Source organism: Oncorhynchus kisutch, linkage group LG5, assembly GCF_002021735.2.
Source record: "Oncorhynchus kisutch isolate 150728-3 linkage group LG5, Okis_V2, whole genome shotgun sequence".
Classification (NCBI taxonomy): Eukaryota; Metazoa; Chordata; class Actinopteri; order Salmoniformes; family Salmonidae; genus Oncorhynchus; species Oncorhynchus kisutch.
The window spans coordinates 12,079,270-12,099,117 of NC_034178.2; the positions used below are offsets into that span (position 1 = coordinate 12,079,270).

General features: G+C 40.6%; 1 protein-coding gene across 2 annotated transcripts; it reads right to left on the reverse strand.

The window, feature by feature from the left end:
* Nucleotides 1-192: 192 nt before the first annotated feature.
* On the reverse strand, nt 193-18,820 carry plcd4a (phospholipase C, delta 4a). 2 transcript variants are annotated; one of them, XM_031824474.1, is made up of 16 exons: nt 18,668-18,820; nt 12,865-12,987; nt 10,641-10,799; nt 9,564-9,792; nt 9,195-9,324; nt 8,858-9,092; nt 8,410-8,611; nt 8,045-8,189; nt 7,160-7,312; nt 5,214-5,387; nt 2,994-3,150; nt 2,585-2,701; nt 2,253-2,431; nt 1,978-2,110; nt 1,690-1,839; nt 193-1,556 (listed from the first exon to the last, which is right to left on the reverse strand). In XM_031824474.1, the coding sequence occupies exons 2-16, from the start codon at nt 12,959-12,961 to the stop codon at nt 1,465-1,467; spliced, it is 2,352 nt and encodes a 783-aa protein (XP_031680334.1). In that variant the 5' UTR covers nt 12,962-12,987; nt 18,668-18,820; the 3' UTR covers nt 193-1,464. The 2 variants fall into 2 exon arrangements, with proteins under 2 accessions (XP_031680334.1, XP_031680335.1); XM_031824475.1 differs by lacking the exon at nt 18,668-18,820 and having other exon boundaries at nt 12,865-13,129.
* Nucleotides 18,821-19,848: the final 1,028 nt, after the last annotated feature.

Here is a 19,848-nt window from a genome sequence, read left to right on the forward strand (position 1 = left end):
TCTTCCTCACAAAGTCCCGCAGTGACTGATGGAGTGGGCAAAAAAAAAAATAGGCCTACAAGAAAACAAAATGGGTGAAGTAAATCACGACCGTGTATCTAAATTATTAAGATGATAAAATTTCATATGTATGTCATCTTTGTATATATATACATCCATAATCGAATCTCACCAGTCTCTGAACTCTTTAGATAATTGAAAATCATCTTTATTTGCAAATGGATATGGCAAATAACTAAATACTGTAGAAACATGCATACATAGTTAAATACATATACAAATAATATAGGTCTATGAAGTCTGAACTGGCCAATAATACAAAAGAGTTCATAGGTATGCTATAACACAATACAATAGGCTATGCATCAGGGATCTCCAACCCTGTTCCTGGAAAGCGAGCGTCCTGTAGATTTTCACTCCAAACCATAATCTAGCACAGCTGATTCTAATAATTAGTTGGTTGATAAAGCTGATTGTTAGTTACAACTGGGATTGGAGCAAAAAAATCTACAGTAGGGTAAGCTCTCTAGGAATAGGGTTGGAGACCCCTGCTATACATCACGAACACACACAGTGTGTGTACAAAAATATACAACGATTAACCCAGCAGCAAATATTTACATCTTCTATAAAATGATCCAAAACTGATGACACAAGTTGAGGCATTTTTTTTATCCCGCTGTTATTGCTGTTTATACTAAACGAATTGTTCATGGAAATGATAATATGAGAGAGAGAGAGAGAGAGACTGGAGTATATTAGGTTTCATTGGCGTCATAACCCATTTTAAACCAAAACTTGCCAATAGGCAAAAGAGGGAGGAAATATGTCATGCAGTAAGCCTAGGCAACTAACTAAACAGTGTCATCAATGTTACGTTCTTGAGGAGCTTGGTTCATCGAAAATACTGTGATGTGGATAAGATGACCGACTTAAATTATGTTGAAATGTGTCATTACTCTTGACCAGTGGAGGCACACTTCTCCGCTACATACAGTGTCATTGCAACAAAACAAAAAAATAATCTCAAGTACAGTTGTGTAGTTGACTAGCATGTGATGAAATAGAGTTGGAAAAACAGAATCATCCCAGAGCCAGTTCTTCAGTAATACATCAGATTGGGAATACACACTATAAATATAGAATTGTAAGATCACAAGTGAAAACCACACCAATCATACTTTCTAAAAGTACATTAATAACTACAAAAAAACATTTGGCTTAGTATATGCACAACATTACATACTATTTTGAGGAAGTAGTTACAGGAACTATTCATTACATAGTTTGTGAAACTAGCTCTTGAATGTCAAAACTGCCTGGGGAAACTATGATGGTTTGTTCTCCTTTAGTCGAGTCTTCCACCTTCTGTGTCTTTCACCGTCAGCGTCTTCCACCTGTTCCATCTACAAGTCTTGTAAATGCCAGGGAGGTAAGCAGCGACTGGAATCTCTAGTGTTCAGCTCATACAAGGTTAGTGATTCTAACATGTACAAATAAGGAGGCGGGAGGAATACTGGTTCCGTCCTTTGACAGGAGGTGGATGTGACGGTATCCTGGAAAAGGGAGTAAAACAGCTGTAGGAGACCATTCATCCCATCGTATTAAATGCCATTACATGTGACTGTCATATTAGGAGGTTATATCATGAGTTTGTATGAAACGCTTAAATACATGGATGAGCCTCACCTTGCTGAATACATGAGAAAGGCAAGCTATACTGTCCGACAAAATCATTCCTTGACGCCTTGTCGTAGTCCTCCACCACAAAGCGTACCAGGGCCAGTTCAGGCGCATGGATGGTGAACCGCAAAGTGTCATACCACACTGGATTGAATCCTGTGCAAACACAATTCATAAATATATCAAATAATAGAATATAATACTGTACTATACTGCTTTAATGTATCAACATTTCTGTAAAAAGTCACCTTGTAAGCATTTATGTGATTGGGATTTAATGGGTGTGTATATTACCATTGTTGTCTATGTATCTGGTCTCCTGCTTGGCCTGGTCTAGAGGAACTCCATGGATCTCCACTCTCACAAACGGGTCCACAACGGAGCTCTCCTTGATATTCACTTTGGGAAGCTGCTGTCCACTGATCACCTTGAAAACACACACAAATATATACACACACAATGAGAGCACTTTAGGTCAGATCGGAAGGTTAGCGTTCCACTTGGTTTCTGTCGTTTTTCTGTTGTGGCTCAGGTTGTGTCTTAGGTAGGTCTCAGTTTGTTATTTGTACCTGAATGCAGAGACTGAGGGGTCGGTAGCCTTCCCGGTTAATTGGAACCTCCGGATCGAAACTCCTCTCTGACATCCTCATGAAGTCAGGTTTGAGGACGTAGCCACAGCGGCCATTTTGACTAAACAGTCCATCGTTGAGGTCCATCTCAACCCCTGCCGTCTGGAAATTCAACGCAACTGAGGAAGCAAGGAAAACAGAGAAATTAACCAACTGATCCGAACAGAAGTATAAGCTTAACTAGCTTCACAAAGTCATGTTTGGAAAAATGGAAATTGATATTTTGTTTAATCATTGTGTCGTGCCTTAGAACGACCTAAAACGCCCCTCACCTATTTGAGTCCCTGTGTTCCACATTTCCTGTGGGTTGAAGTTGGAGGAGTCTGTTCTGAGGCCACTGGGATAAACCCTGGTCAGTTGCCTGGCATTGTGATGCACAAACTCTGCCCCTGGAAGAGAAAGGCAGTTAAACCATACATGAGATGAGCTTGAGGAACCATGCAATTGAACAGTACACATACAAAGCACTGTGTCTTCTAGTCATTCTGCCTCTGTTTACGGCCCTTACTTAATAACTGACTAAATCTCACTAATCAGGCAACATTTCCTTTTAGTAAATCAACAACTTTTGGCTTCTGTTTTGTGGTCCAAACAGAACGACACAAATTGTCCTGAGTGAGTAAGTGACTGGTTGATCCTGACTGATGATGTCGTGAGCTACAGTAGAGATTCAGGCCCCACCTGCCTCTCTCAAGTGTTTGCGGGCTTTGGACTCTGTGAAGGAGGATATCTCGTAGAACTTGGAGTGAATGCGGGAGTGCTTGAAGCTGCTGAAGTGGACACTCTTGCAGTAAACCACACAGTCCGACAGCTCCTTTGACAGACGCTGCTTCGATTTCTGAGGAAAAGAACGAGAGTTGAATTGAATAAACTTTATTGATCCATAGCTGGGAAATTGGAGTGTTGACCTTTTCTAAGCTACATTCAATTCAACCACATATACATTGGGCAATGGCTTGGACAATACTGCAATAGCAGGATTGGATAGACAACCCTACTTTTGAGAGCAACGTGGCACTCGTACAGTTTGAGAGGAGGAGTGGAGTGCAGCTAGCCCTGGGTGAAAGCAGCAAGTGGACCGAGGCAACCCCAATATGGAGTAAGTGATACTTCACTATGAAGCCAACCACAGTAGGTCTTGCCAGTGCTAATCAGGCTTCGATGACCGAAAGCTTGAGGTATGCAGGCAGACACAAGGCCAGACTAATTAGCAATGCAACCAGGTGTCCCAGTCTTAGTGCACACCTGGGCTGCCTCTATATGAAAGCCGATCCGGAGCCGAACACAAACAGAGACTCTGAGCTACAGTCCCGTCTGTAGGACAGGACATCATCAGAGTAAGTTACACCAGGGCCAAGGGCATCCCAGAGCTCACTGCTCCTGTAGACAGCTGGCTTTACCCCTGATTACCATATTGATCAAACCATGTCAACCCTAGTATGGCATTCTCATCCATGGCTTTCGTTAAACATAGAGTATCAATGTTAAAAGATGTCTTCGATCCATGGACTCCATCTAATCTGTTCATGGGCACTGCTTGTTATTGAGCGATATCATGAAAGAACCAAGAATAAAGGTGATTCCCCGACTTCAATTAAGTGTCTCGTTTTAGAGGGCTCTCTACCTCTATCCTACAGTCAGTCAGTCAGTCAGCCTTCTCTCTCAAAACAGTAGTACAGTCTTGAAAGAGAGTTGGTACCGTCGGCTCTCTCGTCCTCTCTCTCTCTCTCTCCATGGCTACCTCTAGTGTTCGTATGGCACCGTTAGGAGGCTCACTTGGTATAGTCCCTGGCTTTAGCCCTATATCTTTCATGAGCGATTTCAGAGTTGAACGCAACCCTTGAACAATATCAGTGCTATAAAAGTGTTATAACTTGGCTAAGTCAACACAGAAGATTCAGACAAAGAGGATACTCTTTTGCCCTGATGGAGTTGAGGGACAATGGGGGAGTGAGTGACAGAAGTCTTATGCCAAGTGGATTTGAGAGCGGGAGATGGAGTTGAGGAGGAGTGACAGTGAAATATATAGGACTACATCCAGGCAGGCCCAGAGGTTAGTGACAGGACTAGGGTTGCAAAGCTACCGGTAGTTTATCAAAGTTACCGGTAGTTTACCAAAGTTACCGGAACCCTCAGTCTTTTTGATAATTAACATAACATCTATGGCAGTCTAACATAACTTTGGTCATTTATACTTGAATATCTTTTTAAAAAATGTATTCAAATATAGTATTCATTTTTTATATCTGTGTCCATATGGAGAAAATAGCCTAAGTAATGAAAAAAAAACATTACTCAGCAATGGCATTATTTTCAATGGACTCTGCAACTCCTCCAACTATTGACATTTTTTACAACTGCCACCAGTTTGGTGGCAAAACATTAACAACAAATGTTGACATAGTAAATAACTAAAAGTGTGTAAAAAAGTATATATAAAAAGGATATTTCATGCTGAAACACTCATGTTAAATACCAATGGTATTTACTAAGTTGATGGTTTATATTTAGGATAATGTTTTACAGCTTTGTCATTCTATCATCTTATTGAATTATTTCCTATATTTTACATGTGATAGGCCACACAGAGGGACAGAGATAATTACAGACACCTGTGATAATCTGAAGTACCCCAAAAGGGTGAAAGATACCAAAATTCTGGTAGTTTACTGGTAAACTTCTAAAGTTTCCAGTAATATACCCTCCCTTTGAAACCCTAGACAAGAGACACAGACAAACGTCTCGCAGGTCAATCCCTAGAGGAAGTGGTGAGAGGTCGGACAGCTCCGGCCGAGGATAAGTAGCCCACCTTGGCTGTCACTGCAGAGGTTATCCTCGTCAATGTCGCATGCACAATTGCACACACAGGCACCCACCCACCCACACACACCAGTAGCCTACCTTGGCCATGCGTCGGAGGCTGTTGCTGTGGAGGCTGTCCTCATCGATGTCAGCCGCCTCGTCCTCGTCGCTCACCTCTCCTGTCAGGGAGTCCTCCGGCTCCACCGGCCCGTTCAGACTCTCCTCCAGACCTCCGATCTTCTTCCCCTTGAGAAGAATCTTCCCCTTCAGCTCCTGTCAGTCAGAACAATGGATCTAGATCGTTTCATCACCAGGGAATAGATATCATGCTTCTGTACCAGGGCATGTTTCAGAAAGCCTCTCGACAGCACGTCTCTCTCAACCTCTCTCTCTATTGCATATTGGTAACGTAACACAGATAGATATTTAGAGTCACCTACGTACTTGATGACTGTGGGCACAGTATACAACAAACACTCGGGCAGAACAAATATACATCATGCACAGACAGACAATAGTCTTTGCATTGAGATGCAGTGCATATAAAGTCTTTGTCTTCATTGTCCTACATGGACCTGCAGGTCACGCCCAATACAATGTCGAAAGACAGAGAACAATCAGTCATATTCTATTCAGTGCTGAGGGAACAATTTTGTGTCTTTTTAATAATTCACTGTGCCAGTGTTGCATCTTACAGCACAGATCACATGGCTCCGGGAGGCACTGATAGAAAGGTAGGTAGCAAGACAGGTAGTGAAAGGGAAGGTGAACTGACAGGTCACTCTACAGTGGGGTTTCCCAAACTCGGTCCTGGGGCCCCCCCACTCTTCCTTTAATCTGGGTTCTATGTTCAAACTGTCAAATATATGAAATTTTTTTTTTTTCATTTTTGCTTTCTGCCACATATTCAGTATTTGCATATCTCAAATGAGTATTCATGATTCTTTTGATTACATGTAATCTATTGGAATACATTTAGATTTTTGTACAAGGAACTTTTAGGCAGGTTAATCTGTTTTATAGCCTTATATTAATATGATAAAACAGTGATTATAAAAAGTGAATCTGAAATTCTGTGTGAATTCTAATGAATGTGCTCTTCAATTATCTTTGAGGCATTCTATCAACAAGATAAACTGGTTTAATAATGTACATTCTAGGGCCTCCCAGGTGGTGCAGTGGTCTAAGGCACTGCATCGCAGCACTAGCTGTGCCACCAGCGGCTCTGTCGTAGCCGGGCGCGACTGGGAGGTCCGTGGGGCGACACACAATTGGTCTAGCGTCGTCCGGGTTAGGGAGGGTTTGGCCGGTAGGGATGTCCTTGTCTCATCGCGCACCAGCGACTCCTGTGGTGGGCGGCTGGCTTCCGGGTTGGATGAGCGCTGTGTTAAGAAGCAGTGCGGCTTGGTTGGGTTGTGTTTCGGAGGACGCATGACTTTCGACCTTCGTCTCTCCCGAGCCCATACGGGAGTTGTAGCGATGAGACAAGATAGTAACTACTAATAATTGGATTCTACGAAATTGGGGAGAAAAAGGGGGGTCAAAATAATCCAAAAATAAAATTACGTACATTCTGTACACTGACTCCACCCGAAAGGGGCAGGTAGCCTAGCCTAGAGGGCGGCAGGTAGCCTAGAGCAAGGTTTTCCAAACTTGGTCCAAAATTGTTCACTCGCTCCCTCAAGCTAAATTGAGGACCGTGGGGGCAAAGTTAGTGAATTGGACCTCCACTTAAGATGGCAATCAAACTGCATCCGGTTTCGACTGGGATTCCCCCGAGGGAAAGTGGATAGTGCAAGGGCTGAGGGGGTAAAAATAATGTGTTTGGACTGCAGCCCATGGCAATTTGACAAACTCAATATGGCCGCCGGTCCACGCATTGCAGAACGCTGGCTTGAATTGGAATAGTAATGTCCGTTGTAGTAATTGTATTTCTGTGGGGACAATTCTGTCCTATCACCACCACCATGCTATGTTTGCTCTTGCCGTGGTGAGAGTCAGATCAGAGCAGATTACCTGGCAACTGTTCCTGGTGCCTGCCTTACCTCAGGAGAAGGAAAGCTGACGGGTATCTTTCCATCCAGGGTGCTTTTCAGCAGCTTGTCCCCAAGGATGGTGTTGAGGTGTTGGGCCATGACTCGCTGCTGTTCAACACCGCAGTGGTTCTCGGTGGACAGGATGACCGGGTACTCTGATACCTGGGAGGGGAGGAAGGGGAGAGTGAATAATTCAACACTGGACTGCAGCATTCTCAGTGTGAGGAGAAAGGCTATACCTGCTACCAGTTTATATACACCAGCGGCTTCTCCACTGTGGCAGACAGGACAGGGGTTGCATGGAGCAGCCCAGGCCACCATCCAGTTGCAGACAGACAGAGAGTGAGTCCCAAACGACCCCCTCTATGTAGTCCACCCACTACATTCTGGGCTGTCCTGTATGAGTGGTTGCATCCCAGAATGGCACCTTATTCCCTATGCAGTGCACTACTTTTGACCAGGGTCCTGAAACCCTGACACACAACATGAACCTGGCGACACGGAGGACTGTCTTGGCACAGAATAGGGTAAGTCTTTGACAGGCAGGTCATATGCTGGTTTACTGTGTGAGGGCTCGGCTTTCTGAAAGGGCCGTGGCTTTGGGATATCATGATGGAATGATCCCCCTCCTGACTCATACACATATAATGAGGTGCTGAGTGAGGAGTGTGTTGATACTGCAAGGTACTGCAAGTTCCTGTGTGCAAAGTACTGCACTGGTAACGGACCATGAAAATGCTAAACAATGATTGGATCTGAATAGTTGAAAACACCCCTGTATTCTGCACTGATATGTAAACATTATGTCACGATACCGCAGAGAACACCTGTGAAGCATACCATACAAAGAGGTTTAATCTTGTCATTACAATTTTTTTCTGAATAAATAAATACCTTGAAGGCATAGTTTCTCAGTGCGATCACAACATCTTTGAAGAGGATCTTGGAGGTGAAGGTGTGTCCGTGGTAGACGATAGGCTCTCCATTGGGACCGTCCCAACAGTCTACTTCTACACACCGACAGCCTCGCTTCAAAGCCCTAACGAAGAAGAAACAAGTTAGCCCTTTTGGACTTTGTCCCAGAGTATATTCATTTTTAATGGACATCGATCAACCCCTCTGATTCTGTCTTCTAAAAGTTGTGTCGTAATTCACCTCAAGACAGAGATCAAAATCATCTTCCAATACAAAGGATAAACCACTCTCAAGAACGGCCTACTAAGCCTTCCAATCAGCCACCAGTGGTGTAGTGTACATACCGTATGTATCCCTCGACACTGCTGTGTCCTCGAAGCTGGTCCTCCATCAGGTATGTGTTGTGTGAAGAGGAGATGAAGTAGTGGTTGAGGGGCTGAGTCATGTCTTGGTACAGGCTCTGCTGTCTGGGGTGGAAGATGGAGCCCTCAGCCGACGCCAGGTACATCAGGAAACCGTCGATAGACATGGCCTTCAGCATCTTCGCTGTGGAACAACAAACAAAGTCAAAAAAGAAAACATTGGTTTCAACATCAGTTGAAACTATATATTTATATTTTTCATTACAACCATCATGATGTTCATTCAAATATATTGGCTCTTGGTTGAAATAACAAGAACTGCTTGACCAGGAATGTTGACCTGATGATATGGTTATTGACCTGATTATTCATAGGGTGTGATTGGTCAGCTATAGCAACAAATCATGCCAGGGTCAGAGGTCAGTACTACCTGTGTCGGAGGGTTCGTAGCGCTGGATGAGCTCCATGGCCAGCTGCTGAACCCCGTCCACCTCCTCCAGTTGTTCATCTCTCAGGAACTCCTCCAGGTCCCGCAGAGACAGCTTCTGTCCGTCGCCAGAGTAGTCCTGGAACACCCTGAGAACGTCCTCTCTCTGGGTCAGCATCTTGTAGAACAGGACAAACTCATCATCCTCCAGAGTCCCCGTCTGAGACTTGTCTGCCGTCTGTAGATAAAATGGAGAAAGGTCTTCAGGCCTCAACAGACACAAGCAATGTACAAGAATCAAAGATATACGGTCTTATTAAGATGATCTCAGGGCTTTTACCATGAAGAGTCGGTGAGCGTGATGTTCGTTCATGTCCACGTTCATCATCTTCAGCAGGACCCTGATCTCCGGGAAGTTCATTCTGCCGTCGTTGTTCTTATCAGCCTTCTTAAACCATTCACAGATCCACCTGGAAATGTCGCTTAAGGGAAACGTCATCATGCTACAGGGAAACCTTTGGAGCTATAACACAAACGATAGTCTGCTATACACATGTATAGTGCACTTCTTAACTTCATTAAGCAAACTAGCTAAGACTATGTATCGTATTTGGCCAGGTTCCTGTTAAGCACTTTGTGACAACTGTTGATATATACAGGGCTTTGTAAATACATTTGATTGATTGGTTTAGCTTGTCAGAAAAGATACTGGTCAAGCTTCTCACTCTCGCCCATGTTCTCCAGGTTCTCGATCAGCTTCTTCATGCCTTTGATCCAGGACTGGGCCTCATCCGCCGAGTCTGCCACCAGGTCCAGGTTGCCACGGCGACCACGGAACACCAGTGTGAAGCAGCGGTCCGGGGGAAACTCGTCTGCGATGCTGAGCAAAACCTCTGACTGGTGGCCCTCACGCACCGTCTCCACGTCATTCACAGAGACTGTTGAAAGGGAAAAGAGAAGCGGAATACTATCTACTTAGGTATCTCTTTAGGTATTTATCTCCTTGGGTGTTCTTCAGGCCCTTTGCTCCACTTGTGGCTAAAGGGAATAAGTCAAGTCTTTAGGTACATGGTGAACCCTGTAGCCCAATATTATCACTCACTTCAGTGATGATAAAACTAGTCCCCTGCTACAACAAAATGACTCAAATGAGAGTATACAAAACATTAGGAACAACTGCTTTTTCCATGACATAGACTGACCAGGTGAATCCAGGTGTCACTGACCAGGTATCACTTGTTAAAACCACTTCAATCAGTGTAGATGAAGGGGGACGACAGGATTTTTAAGCCTTGAGACAATTGAGACATGGATTGTGTATGTGTGCCATTCAGAGGGTGAATGAGCAAGACAAAAGATTTAAGAGCCTTTGAACGGAGTATGGTAGTATGTGCCAGGCGCACTGGTTTGAGTGTGTCAAGAGCTGCAACATTGCTGGGTTTTTCACGCTCAACAGCTTCCTGTGTGTATCAAGAATGGTCTACCACCCAAAGGACATCCAGCCAACTTGACACAACCTTGGGAAGCACTAGAGTCAACATGGGCCAGCATCCCTGTGGAACAATTTTGACACCTTGTAGAGTGCATGCCACGGCGAATTGAGGCTGTTCTGAGGGCGAAAGGGGGTGCAACTCAATATTCAGAATGTTTTGTCCACTCAGTGTATAGCCTGCTGCCGAACATAATCTTGTGGACAATCATATAATAAGTATCATATGTGACAAAATGTGTGTCAGTAGGTGATGTTGCCTAAACATTGTCTAAGCATGTAAATGTCACTACTCACATGTGGAGTGGGCGTTCCCAGCCTTCTTGGACTTGTACCAGATGGTCATGCAGTCCTCCTGCAGCTTGAAGTAACGCTGCTTCTTCCAGGTGCGAGACTTAATCTTCCTCATCACCGTGCCAACAATCATGGACTGGAGGTTGTCATCGCCCTGGATACCTGATCAGACACATTGGGGAAAGAAGGTGTCAAGGCCCAGATAACTGTCCTGTCCTGACATACATTATGGCTACTGCTCAATATCAGTCAACAGTAGCCTGGTCTCAGATCTGTTTGTGGCGTCTTGTCAACTCGTACAGATCTGGGATCAGTCTAAGGACATTCATCTCAGTCTCGCACAGACCCATAGAGTCATTACGCACTACCCACTGGGCACACACTGGTTGAATCAACGTTGTTTGAACGTCATTTGTCTACGTATTGTGATGTGGAATCAACGTGGAAAACGTAGAAACATTAAAAATCATTTTCATCCTATATTCAATATATATTGGGGGATTGAAATTATGTCAAATTTCATATATGATAGACATTTTATTTGACCTTGTTTCAATGTTGATAGTAAAATTGTATTTTTAAATCAACGTCATTGTTTCAACGTCATACCATCAACCTAAATAACGAGGTATTGAAATAAAATGTGAAGGCACAGTCCAACAATTCTTGCCTGAACAGGGACTACTACTGGTATGAGGGGAAAATGCATTTCAGTGAGAACAAGTCTACCATCCAGATGCCTACATCTATGTACCATACTTAGCTTTGAAAACAAGCTGTGTTCGTTTCAGCTGAGCTATTATGTAAACACAGATTGACACTGATCAGCTTCCATTTGCGTAGACTACCTAAATAACCCTAGCCCTAACCTATCAATCATTCATTTGTTGACAAACTGGATATTGAATGGTGAACGCAATTGATATGTTGGATTCACTTCTCCATCTCAACCAAAAATCCAAGTTCAAGAATAGCATTAAATCAAATCAAACTTTAAATAAAGTTTGATTTGATTTAGTCCTATTCTTCAACTTATATTTTTGGTTGAGATGGCGACATGAATCCTACATATTAATAATTTGTAGATTAAATTAGAAATCCATCAACCATCCTTCATATAAAAGACAATATCCATTATTATTAATATAATGAATTTTGCATCCTATTTATAGGGCTAATGGTAACTACTTCTAAACTTCCAAAGATCCAATCAACCATGGATGAATGATGGTATAGCTAACTACATGTTGAAATGATGGGCTGCATTTACACAGGCAGCCCAATTCTGATATTGTTTCCACTAATTGGCCTTTTTACCAAATCACATCAGCTCCTTTTCAGAGTAAAAAGACCAATTAGTGAGAAAAAAATATCAGAATTGTTCTGCCTGTGTAAATGCAGCCAAAGTGTCCTTTGTTGGGCAAATCAGATGTCAATGTAGCCTACATAAACTCAGCCTCACTCCGAATTGCCTTTCACATACAGCTTGTGTTAGAAAAGTTCATTTAAAAACGATTTAACGTTATTTAGGTAGTCAACTCAAATGAGTATGGAAGTTGATAAAAGGTCAAAATGTATTGAGATGATAGGTCAGCTAAAGCGAACACAGCTTGTTTCGAAAGCTAACAGGGTACATAGATGTAGGCATCTGGATGGTAGACTTGTTCTCACTTAAATGCATTACCCCTCATATACCAGTAGGAGTCACTGTTCAGGCAGAAATCATTGGACTTTGTCTTCACACGTTATCTCATTATACCACTTTATTTAGGTTGATACAGTAGCATGACGTTGAAACAACGACACTGATTCAAACATACCATTTTACTACAACATTGAAACAAGGTCAAATAAAATATGTTTAATCAAATCTAAATTTCAGCATAATTTCAACCACCCAATTGAATATACAATCAAAAATATTTTTTACGTTTCTGTGGAATTTTCAACTTAGTTTCAACGTATACATAGTTCTGATGATTATGTTGAAATTAGATTGACGTAACAACCTGTTAATCAGGTTAAGTCAATGTATTTCAGAACATTTTACCCTCATTTTTATGCTTACAAAGCTGGTTGAAATGAGATGACTTTTTTCATATCCAATGTATTTTCGTGTTAATTCCATGTGGCAAATGACATTGAAACAACGTCGATTCAACCAGTGTGTGCCCAGTGGGTATTGTTCTGATCAATATGCACATTTATATCTCAAGAATAAACTTACGCAGGCCACATCCCATAGAAGCCATCGGTGGTTGTTTTACGATTTTTCCACCTGCTGCCCAGCAAAAAGGTTGACAATTGTATGTATGGTAAGTCATCAGAATGTGTGAAGAGAAGAGAGGTGCTAGGATGAGAGGAAGAGAGGATAGGTGCTAGGATGAGACAGGATGAAAGCAAAGTTGTAATATTTTACAACCAAATGATAGTTCACAATGCTGTAAAGTCAATACTTAGAATGTCATATTCAAACTACAGCAGACTTTATATAAACAAATAATACATATTTTGTATCACTCCCTGACTTTGCCAGAGTAGTTTTTGGATTTGACTCTCAACCTGTGATGTGTGCCCTGTTGGGTTCAATTGCATTTCTTTAATTGACTGAATTTAAATGGAATTTACCCCCAATTTTATGGTCATTCTCACGATACAGGCATTTGACCCACAAATTCTCAAGTGTCATTTTTCAAACAATTTTCTCTTGGATCACTGAGATTTTCTTAAAACTGTATTGTTGGTTAAGGGCTTGTAAGTATTTCATGGTAAGGTCTACACGCAACAAATAAAATTGGATTTGATTAGGATCTTTACTTCTATCTATTTCATCATAATAATTTTTTTTCTGATATTATGCATTTTATAACAATTTCCACAACTACAAATGTAACAATTGTCATTACCGCAACAGTTTTGCATGGACTCACTTAATCGTGTTTAACACGATTTTTGAATGACTACCTCATCTCTGTACCCCACACATAATTTTATCTGTAAGGTCCCTCAGTCGAACAGTGAATTTCAGAAAGATTTGGCAACAAAGACCAGGGAGATTTTCCATTGACTCAAAAAGAAGGGCACCTATTGGTAGATGGGTAAAAAAAAAAAAAATATTCCTTTGAGCATGGTGAATTTATTAATTTAACTTCGGATGGTGTATCAATACACCCAGTCACTACAGGCATCCTTCTGGACTCAGTTTCCTGAGAGGAAGGAAACTACTCAGGGGTTTTCATTATGAGGCCAATGGTGACTTTAAAACAGAGAATTTAATAGCTGTGATAGGAGAAAACTGAGGATGGATCAACAACATTGTAGTTACTCCACAATACTAACCTAATTGACAGAAGGAAAAGAAGGAAGCTTGTACAGAATATAAATATGCATCCAAAACATGCATCCTGTTTGTAACAAGGCACTAAAGGAATACTGCAAAACAAATGTGACAAAGCAATTAACTTTTTGTCCTGAATACAAAAGTGTTATATTTGGGGCAAATCCAATGCAGCACATTACGGAGTACCACTCCTCATATGTTCAAGCATAGTGGTGGCTGCATCATGTTATGTGTATGCTTGTAATCGTTAAGGACTGGGGAGTTTTTCAGGATAAAAAATAAACAGAATGGAGCTAAGCACAGGCAAAATCCTAGAGGAAAAGATGAATTCACCTTTCAGCAGGACAATAACCTAAAACAAATGGCCAAATCTACACTGGAGTTTCTTACCAAGAAGACAGTGAATGTTCCTGAGTGGCCAAGTTAAAGTTTTGACTTAAATCTGCTTGAAGATCTATGGCTAGACCTGAATGGTTATCTAGCAAAGATCAACAACCAGAGGTTATTCTAACATGTATTGACTCAAGGGGTTGAATACTTCCAACTTGACAAAAGTATTTTGACAAAAAATTACAATTAAATCCATTTAAACCACTTTGAAACAACATATTGAAAAAGTCAAGGGATGTGAATACTTGCTGACTGCCCTGTAAGTACTGTAATTACATGCATGTATATTTAAAAGTCAAAAGTAACAAAGAGACAAGAAAAATAATGTATCCAAGGTCTTTACAGGTAATATTGGTGTATTAGGATGTGGATATTTGTGATTAAAAGGTACTATAGATACAATTCTGGATTGAATGGGACGGTATAATACAATATGCCTATAAAGTATCTACAGTTGAAGTCGGAAGTTTACATACACCTTAGCCAAATACATTTAAACTCAGTTTTTCACAATTCCTGACATTTAATCCTCGTAAATATGACCTGTCTTAGGTCAGTTAGGATCCCAACTTTATTTTAAGAATGTGAAATGTAAGAATAATAGTAGAGAGAATGATATACACTGCTCAAAAAAATAAAAGGAACACTTAAACAACACAATGTAACTCCAAGTCAATCACACCAAGTCAATCAAACTGTCCACTTAGGAAGCAACACTGATTGACAATACATTTCACATGCTGTTGTGCAAATGGAATAGACAACAGGTGGAAATTATAGGCAATTAACAAGACACCCCCAATAAAGGAGTGGTTCTGCAGGTGGTGACCATAGACCACTTCTCAGTTCCTCTGCTTCCTGGCTGATGTTTTGGTCACTTTTGAATGCTGGCGGTGCATTCACTCTAGTGGTAGCATGAGACAGAGTCTACATCCCACACATGTAAACTTCAACTAGTATACAATTGTTAGGACTGATGGACAAACTACAGCATCATATTTTGTGTTTTTTCTAAAAGTACAATTTTAATAAAATGACCCGAAAATGTAATCCGGACACATCTCGGTAATGAGAATTTGGGGTGAAAATGTACAAAATTGACACTTTTTTTTAGATTGATTTAAAATAAGAAACTGCCAAAAAACTAGACATCTTAGTCTTCATAATTATAGTTTATTTTTGCAGATGCATCATGGTTTTGTAACAATTTGAAACAGACATGCTTAAAACTGGTTTCATGAGAATCACCCCAATGCTGCATAGCACAGCACTTTTTAAGTCCAGGATCAGCAGCCTCTTTGTCCAACCCTCATCCTCCTATCTTCGTCCATTCAGCCTGTACCAGCCGGGTGGAAAGCACCGGCTCTGTTTTGCTGTGTCATGTTTTCACTGAGTAGTCCAGTCTATGACTTTGTCCTCTTCTTGTTTTGAGAGGTGGAATTTCATGTTTTTTTTATTTTTAATATCTGCCATTGTTTGGAATGACATTCCATTCATTCATCATAGCAATCCTATCTAGGTAGATTTATGAACAAGGTATAAAAATAGTTAATAATCCGCTTATCAACCTTCGCAGTGGAACTGAAACCCATCTAAAATAATGTCTGGTGGGACAAGAAGTTAATCCCTGTCCCAGGAAATGATCTCACACTTGGCCATGTTCATGACTGCTGACAACATCGCACCCAAAAAAAACCCGAATGGAAACACTTCTGATAGCATCCTCACTGAGAAACGTTCGTTAAACAAATGTGCAGAGTATGGTTGGTTTGCATATTAAAACACACCTATCAAGCCTTTGAACTTCCAGAGCAAAAAGCAATAAAAAGTTAATGCAAAGCAATTCCATTTACTTAATCTAATTTGAATGATTCATTGTAAAACTATGGTTATTGTGATGGATGACACACCCCGCCATCGCAAAACTCACGCATCACTTATGCTGTTCTATTTGCAGTATGTTTAGCAATTGAGTTTCATTATTCATGTCTGCTATTGCTAATAAAATACCTTCTTTAAGTCTGCCTGTCCTCTTCTCATACTGACACCAGTTATACACATGTATGACATACCAGTCAAAAGTTGACAAACCTACTCATTCAAGGATTTTTTTCTGAATTTTTTACTTTTTTATACATTACAGAATAATAGAAGACATCAAAACTATGAAATAACACATATTGAATCATGTAGTAACCAAAAAAAGTGTTAAACAAATCTAAATATATTTTTTAATTTGAGATTCTTCAAAGTAGCCACTATGATGACAGCTTTGCACACTCTTGACATTCTCTCAACCAGCTTCATGAGGAATGCTTTTCCAACAGTCTTGAAGGAGTTCCCACATATGCTGATCACCACCTCAATTGGTTTGAGGTAGGGTGATTGTGGAGGCTAGATCATCTGATGCAGCACTCCATCACTCTCCTTCTTGGTCAAATAGCCCTTACACAGTGTGTGCTGGGTCATTGTCCTGTGGAAAAACAAATGATAGTCCCACTAAGCGCAAACAAGATGAGATGGTGTATCGCTGCAGAATTCTGTGGTAGCCATGCTGGTTAAGTGTGGCTTAAATTCAAAATAAATCACAGACAGTGTCACCAGGAAAGCACCCACACACCACCACCTCCATGCTTCACGGTGGGAACCACACATGCGTAGATCATCCGTTCACCTGCTCTGTGTCTCACAAAGACACGGCGGTTGGAACCAAAAATCTCAAATTTGCACTCATCAGATCAAAGGAGAATTTTCCGACGGTCTAATGTCCATTGCTCGTGTTTCTTGGTCCAAGCAAGTCTCTTCTTATTATTGGTGTCCTTTAGTGGTGGAATGAACCCTGAATCATGCAGTCTCCTCTGAACGGTTGATGTTGAGATGTGTCTGTTACTTGAACTCTGTGAAGCATTTATTTGGGCCACAATTTCTGAGGTTGGTAACTCGAATGAACTTATCCTCTACAGCAGAGGTAACTCTGGGTCTTCCTTTCCTGTGACGGTCCTCACGAGAGCCAGTTTCATAATAGAGCTTGATGTTTTTTTATGACTGCACTTGAAGAAACTTTCAATGTTCTTCAAATTTTCCAGATTGACTGACCTTCATGTCTTAAAGCAATGATGGACTGACATTTCTCTTTGCTTATTTGAGCTGTTCTTGCCATAATATGGACATGGTATTTTACCAAATAGGGCTATCTTCTGTACACAACCCCTGCCTTGTCACAACACAACTGTTTGGCTCAAACACATTAAGGAAAAAAAATCCCCAAATTAACTTTTAACAAAGAACACCTTTTAATTGAAACGCATTCCAGGTGACTACCTCATGAAACTGGTTGAGAGAATGCCAAGAGTGTGCAAAGCTGTCATCAAGGCAAAGGGTGGCTAATTTGAAAATATATTTCAGTTTGTTTAACACTTTTTTGGTTACTACATGATTCCATGTGTTATTTCATAGTTTTGATGTCTTCACTATTATTCTACAATGTAGTAAATAGTCCAAATTAAGAAAAACCCTTGAATGAGTATGTGTTTCCAAACTCTTGACTGGTACTGTATATACACACAGTGTGTTATACATGTGTATAACTGGTGTCAGTATGAGAAAAGGACAGGCAGACTTAAAGAAGGTATTATTATTATTTACAATGACGGCCTACCCTGTAGAAAACAGTAAAGAAACAAAAACTCTTGAATGAGTAGGTGTGTCCAATATCTATTTATATATATATATCTATATATATATCTATATATATATATATATATCTATATATATATATCTATATATATCTATATATATCTATATATATCTATATATATATATATATCTATATATATCTATATATATATATATATATATATATATCTATATATATCTATATATATATATATATATATATATATATATATATATATATATATATATATATATATATATATATATATATATATATATATATATATATATATATATATATATATATATATATATATATATATATATATATATATATATATATATATATACACACACACACACACATTTTGTAGTCCAAACTATCCTCTCTACTGAGTCCATTTCCTCTACCTCTTCTAAATCTGTCATACCATCTGACTGTCTCCCAAATCATTTAATTCATCCTCACCAGGAACCCTACAACACATTTAAATGTTACTAATTGAAGCTGGTCAAGTTTCTCTCTACATACAATAGTCAGTAGGCTAGCAAACATGGGAGGAATTAATGTATTGGCAGACATAAAATGAACAGCGGGCTGGAGAGAGGATAGCTACCGACTCACCTGATGAAGGGGCATCTCAGCTGGATCGAGGTGCGTCCTGTGCCTGTTGTGGTTCCGGAGCTTGAGACAGGGAGGGGAGCTGGCCCTGTCTGTCTGGCTGGGTCAGCTCTGGCTCTGCATGCCGCTGTAGAGAGCTGAGAGAGAGGCGGGCAGGGATAGCTGATCCTTACTGAGTCAACACAGTCACCAACAACACTCGGACACACCCTTCCCATCCTCCACTCTCTCCCCCCCTCCATTCATCCAACCTCGTCTTTGTTGAGTTTTTTTCCATTCAAAGGGAGTGTTAAATGGGCAGTCAGTTTGAAATGTAATGAGCTGTACAAAGATCAAGTACCTGAGCCAACAGCCCAGATCAAAAACTATGTTATTACTTTAAGCTTCAGCTACACATTTTAGGTCTTCTTTTGATAAATATAAAAAGGTACTATTCATTCATAAATGAGGTGAAAGGTTACGTAGGTGCCCCAAACTGAACAACTGAGGTTATACTTTTCCATAAATGACTAACCCCATGTTACCAGCATTACTCTACTGTATATACAGTATACTACACATCATTTAGTTTATTTTGTATACACTGTTTAATGACTTATAAAACAGAACTTAAACATGTTAACGCATTGAAATGATTTGGGATTTGTTCAAGATAAAGACAACTAAACCTGCTGCAATGAGCCCAAGTGAACAGGGGACAATTACCTAAAGGGAGACACTGTACTCATCAAAGATGCAGTACACTCACACTTGGCACATCAGGTCAGTGTTTTTATAAATGATGAATAAGCCAGGTCAGAGGAGGAGAGTTTAAAGAGAAGAGGCATTACTCAAATGTTTTTTTTTTACCTTTATTTAACTAGGCAAGTCAGTTAAGAACAAATTCTTATTTACAATGACAGCCTACCAGGGAACAGGGGGTTAACTGCCTTGTTCACGGGCAGAATGACAGACTTATACCTTGTCAGCTCAGGAATTCGACCGAGCAACCTTTCGGTTACTGGCCCAAAGCTCTAACCACTAGGCTACCTGCTTTGCCACTGACCGAGAACAAGGCTGTGTTGAGGCCGGAGTTACCTCTACAGTTTAGCACTGAGAACATGAACTTCTTTTTTTTGACCGAGTCTCTACTCAGGTTCCAGAGCATCAATAATACACTGCAGCAGCTCAGGTTTCACATAGAT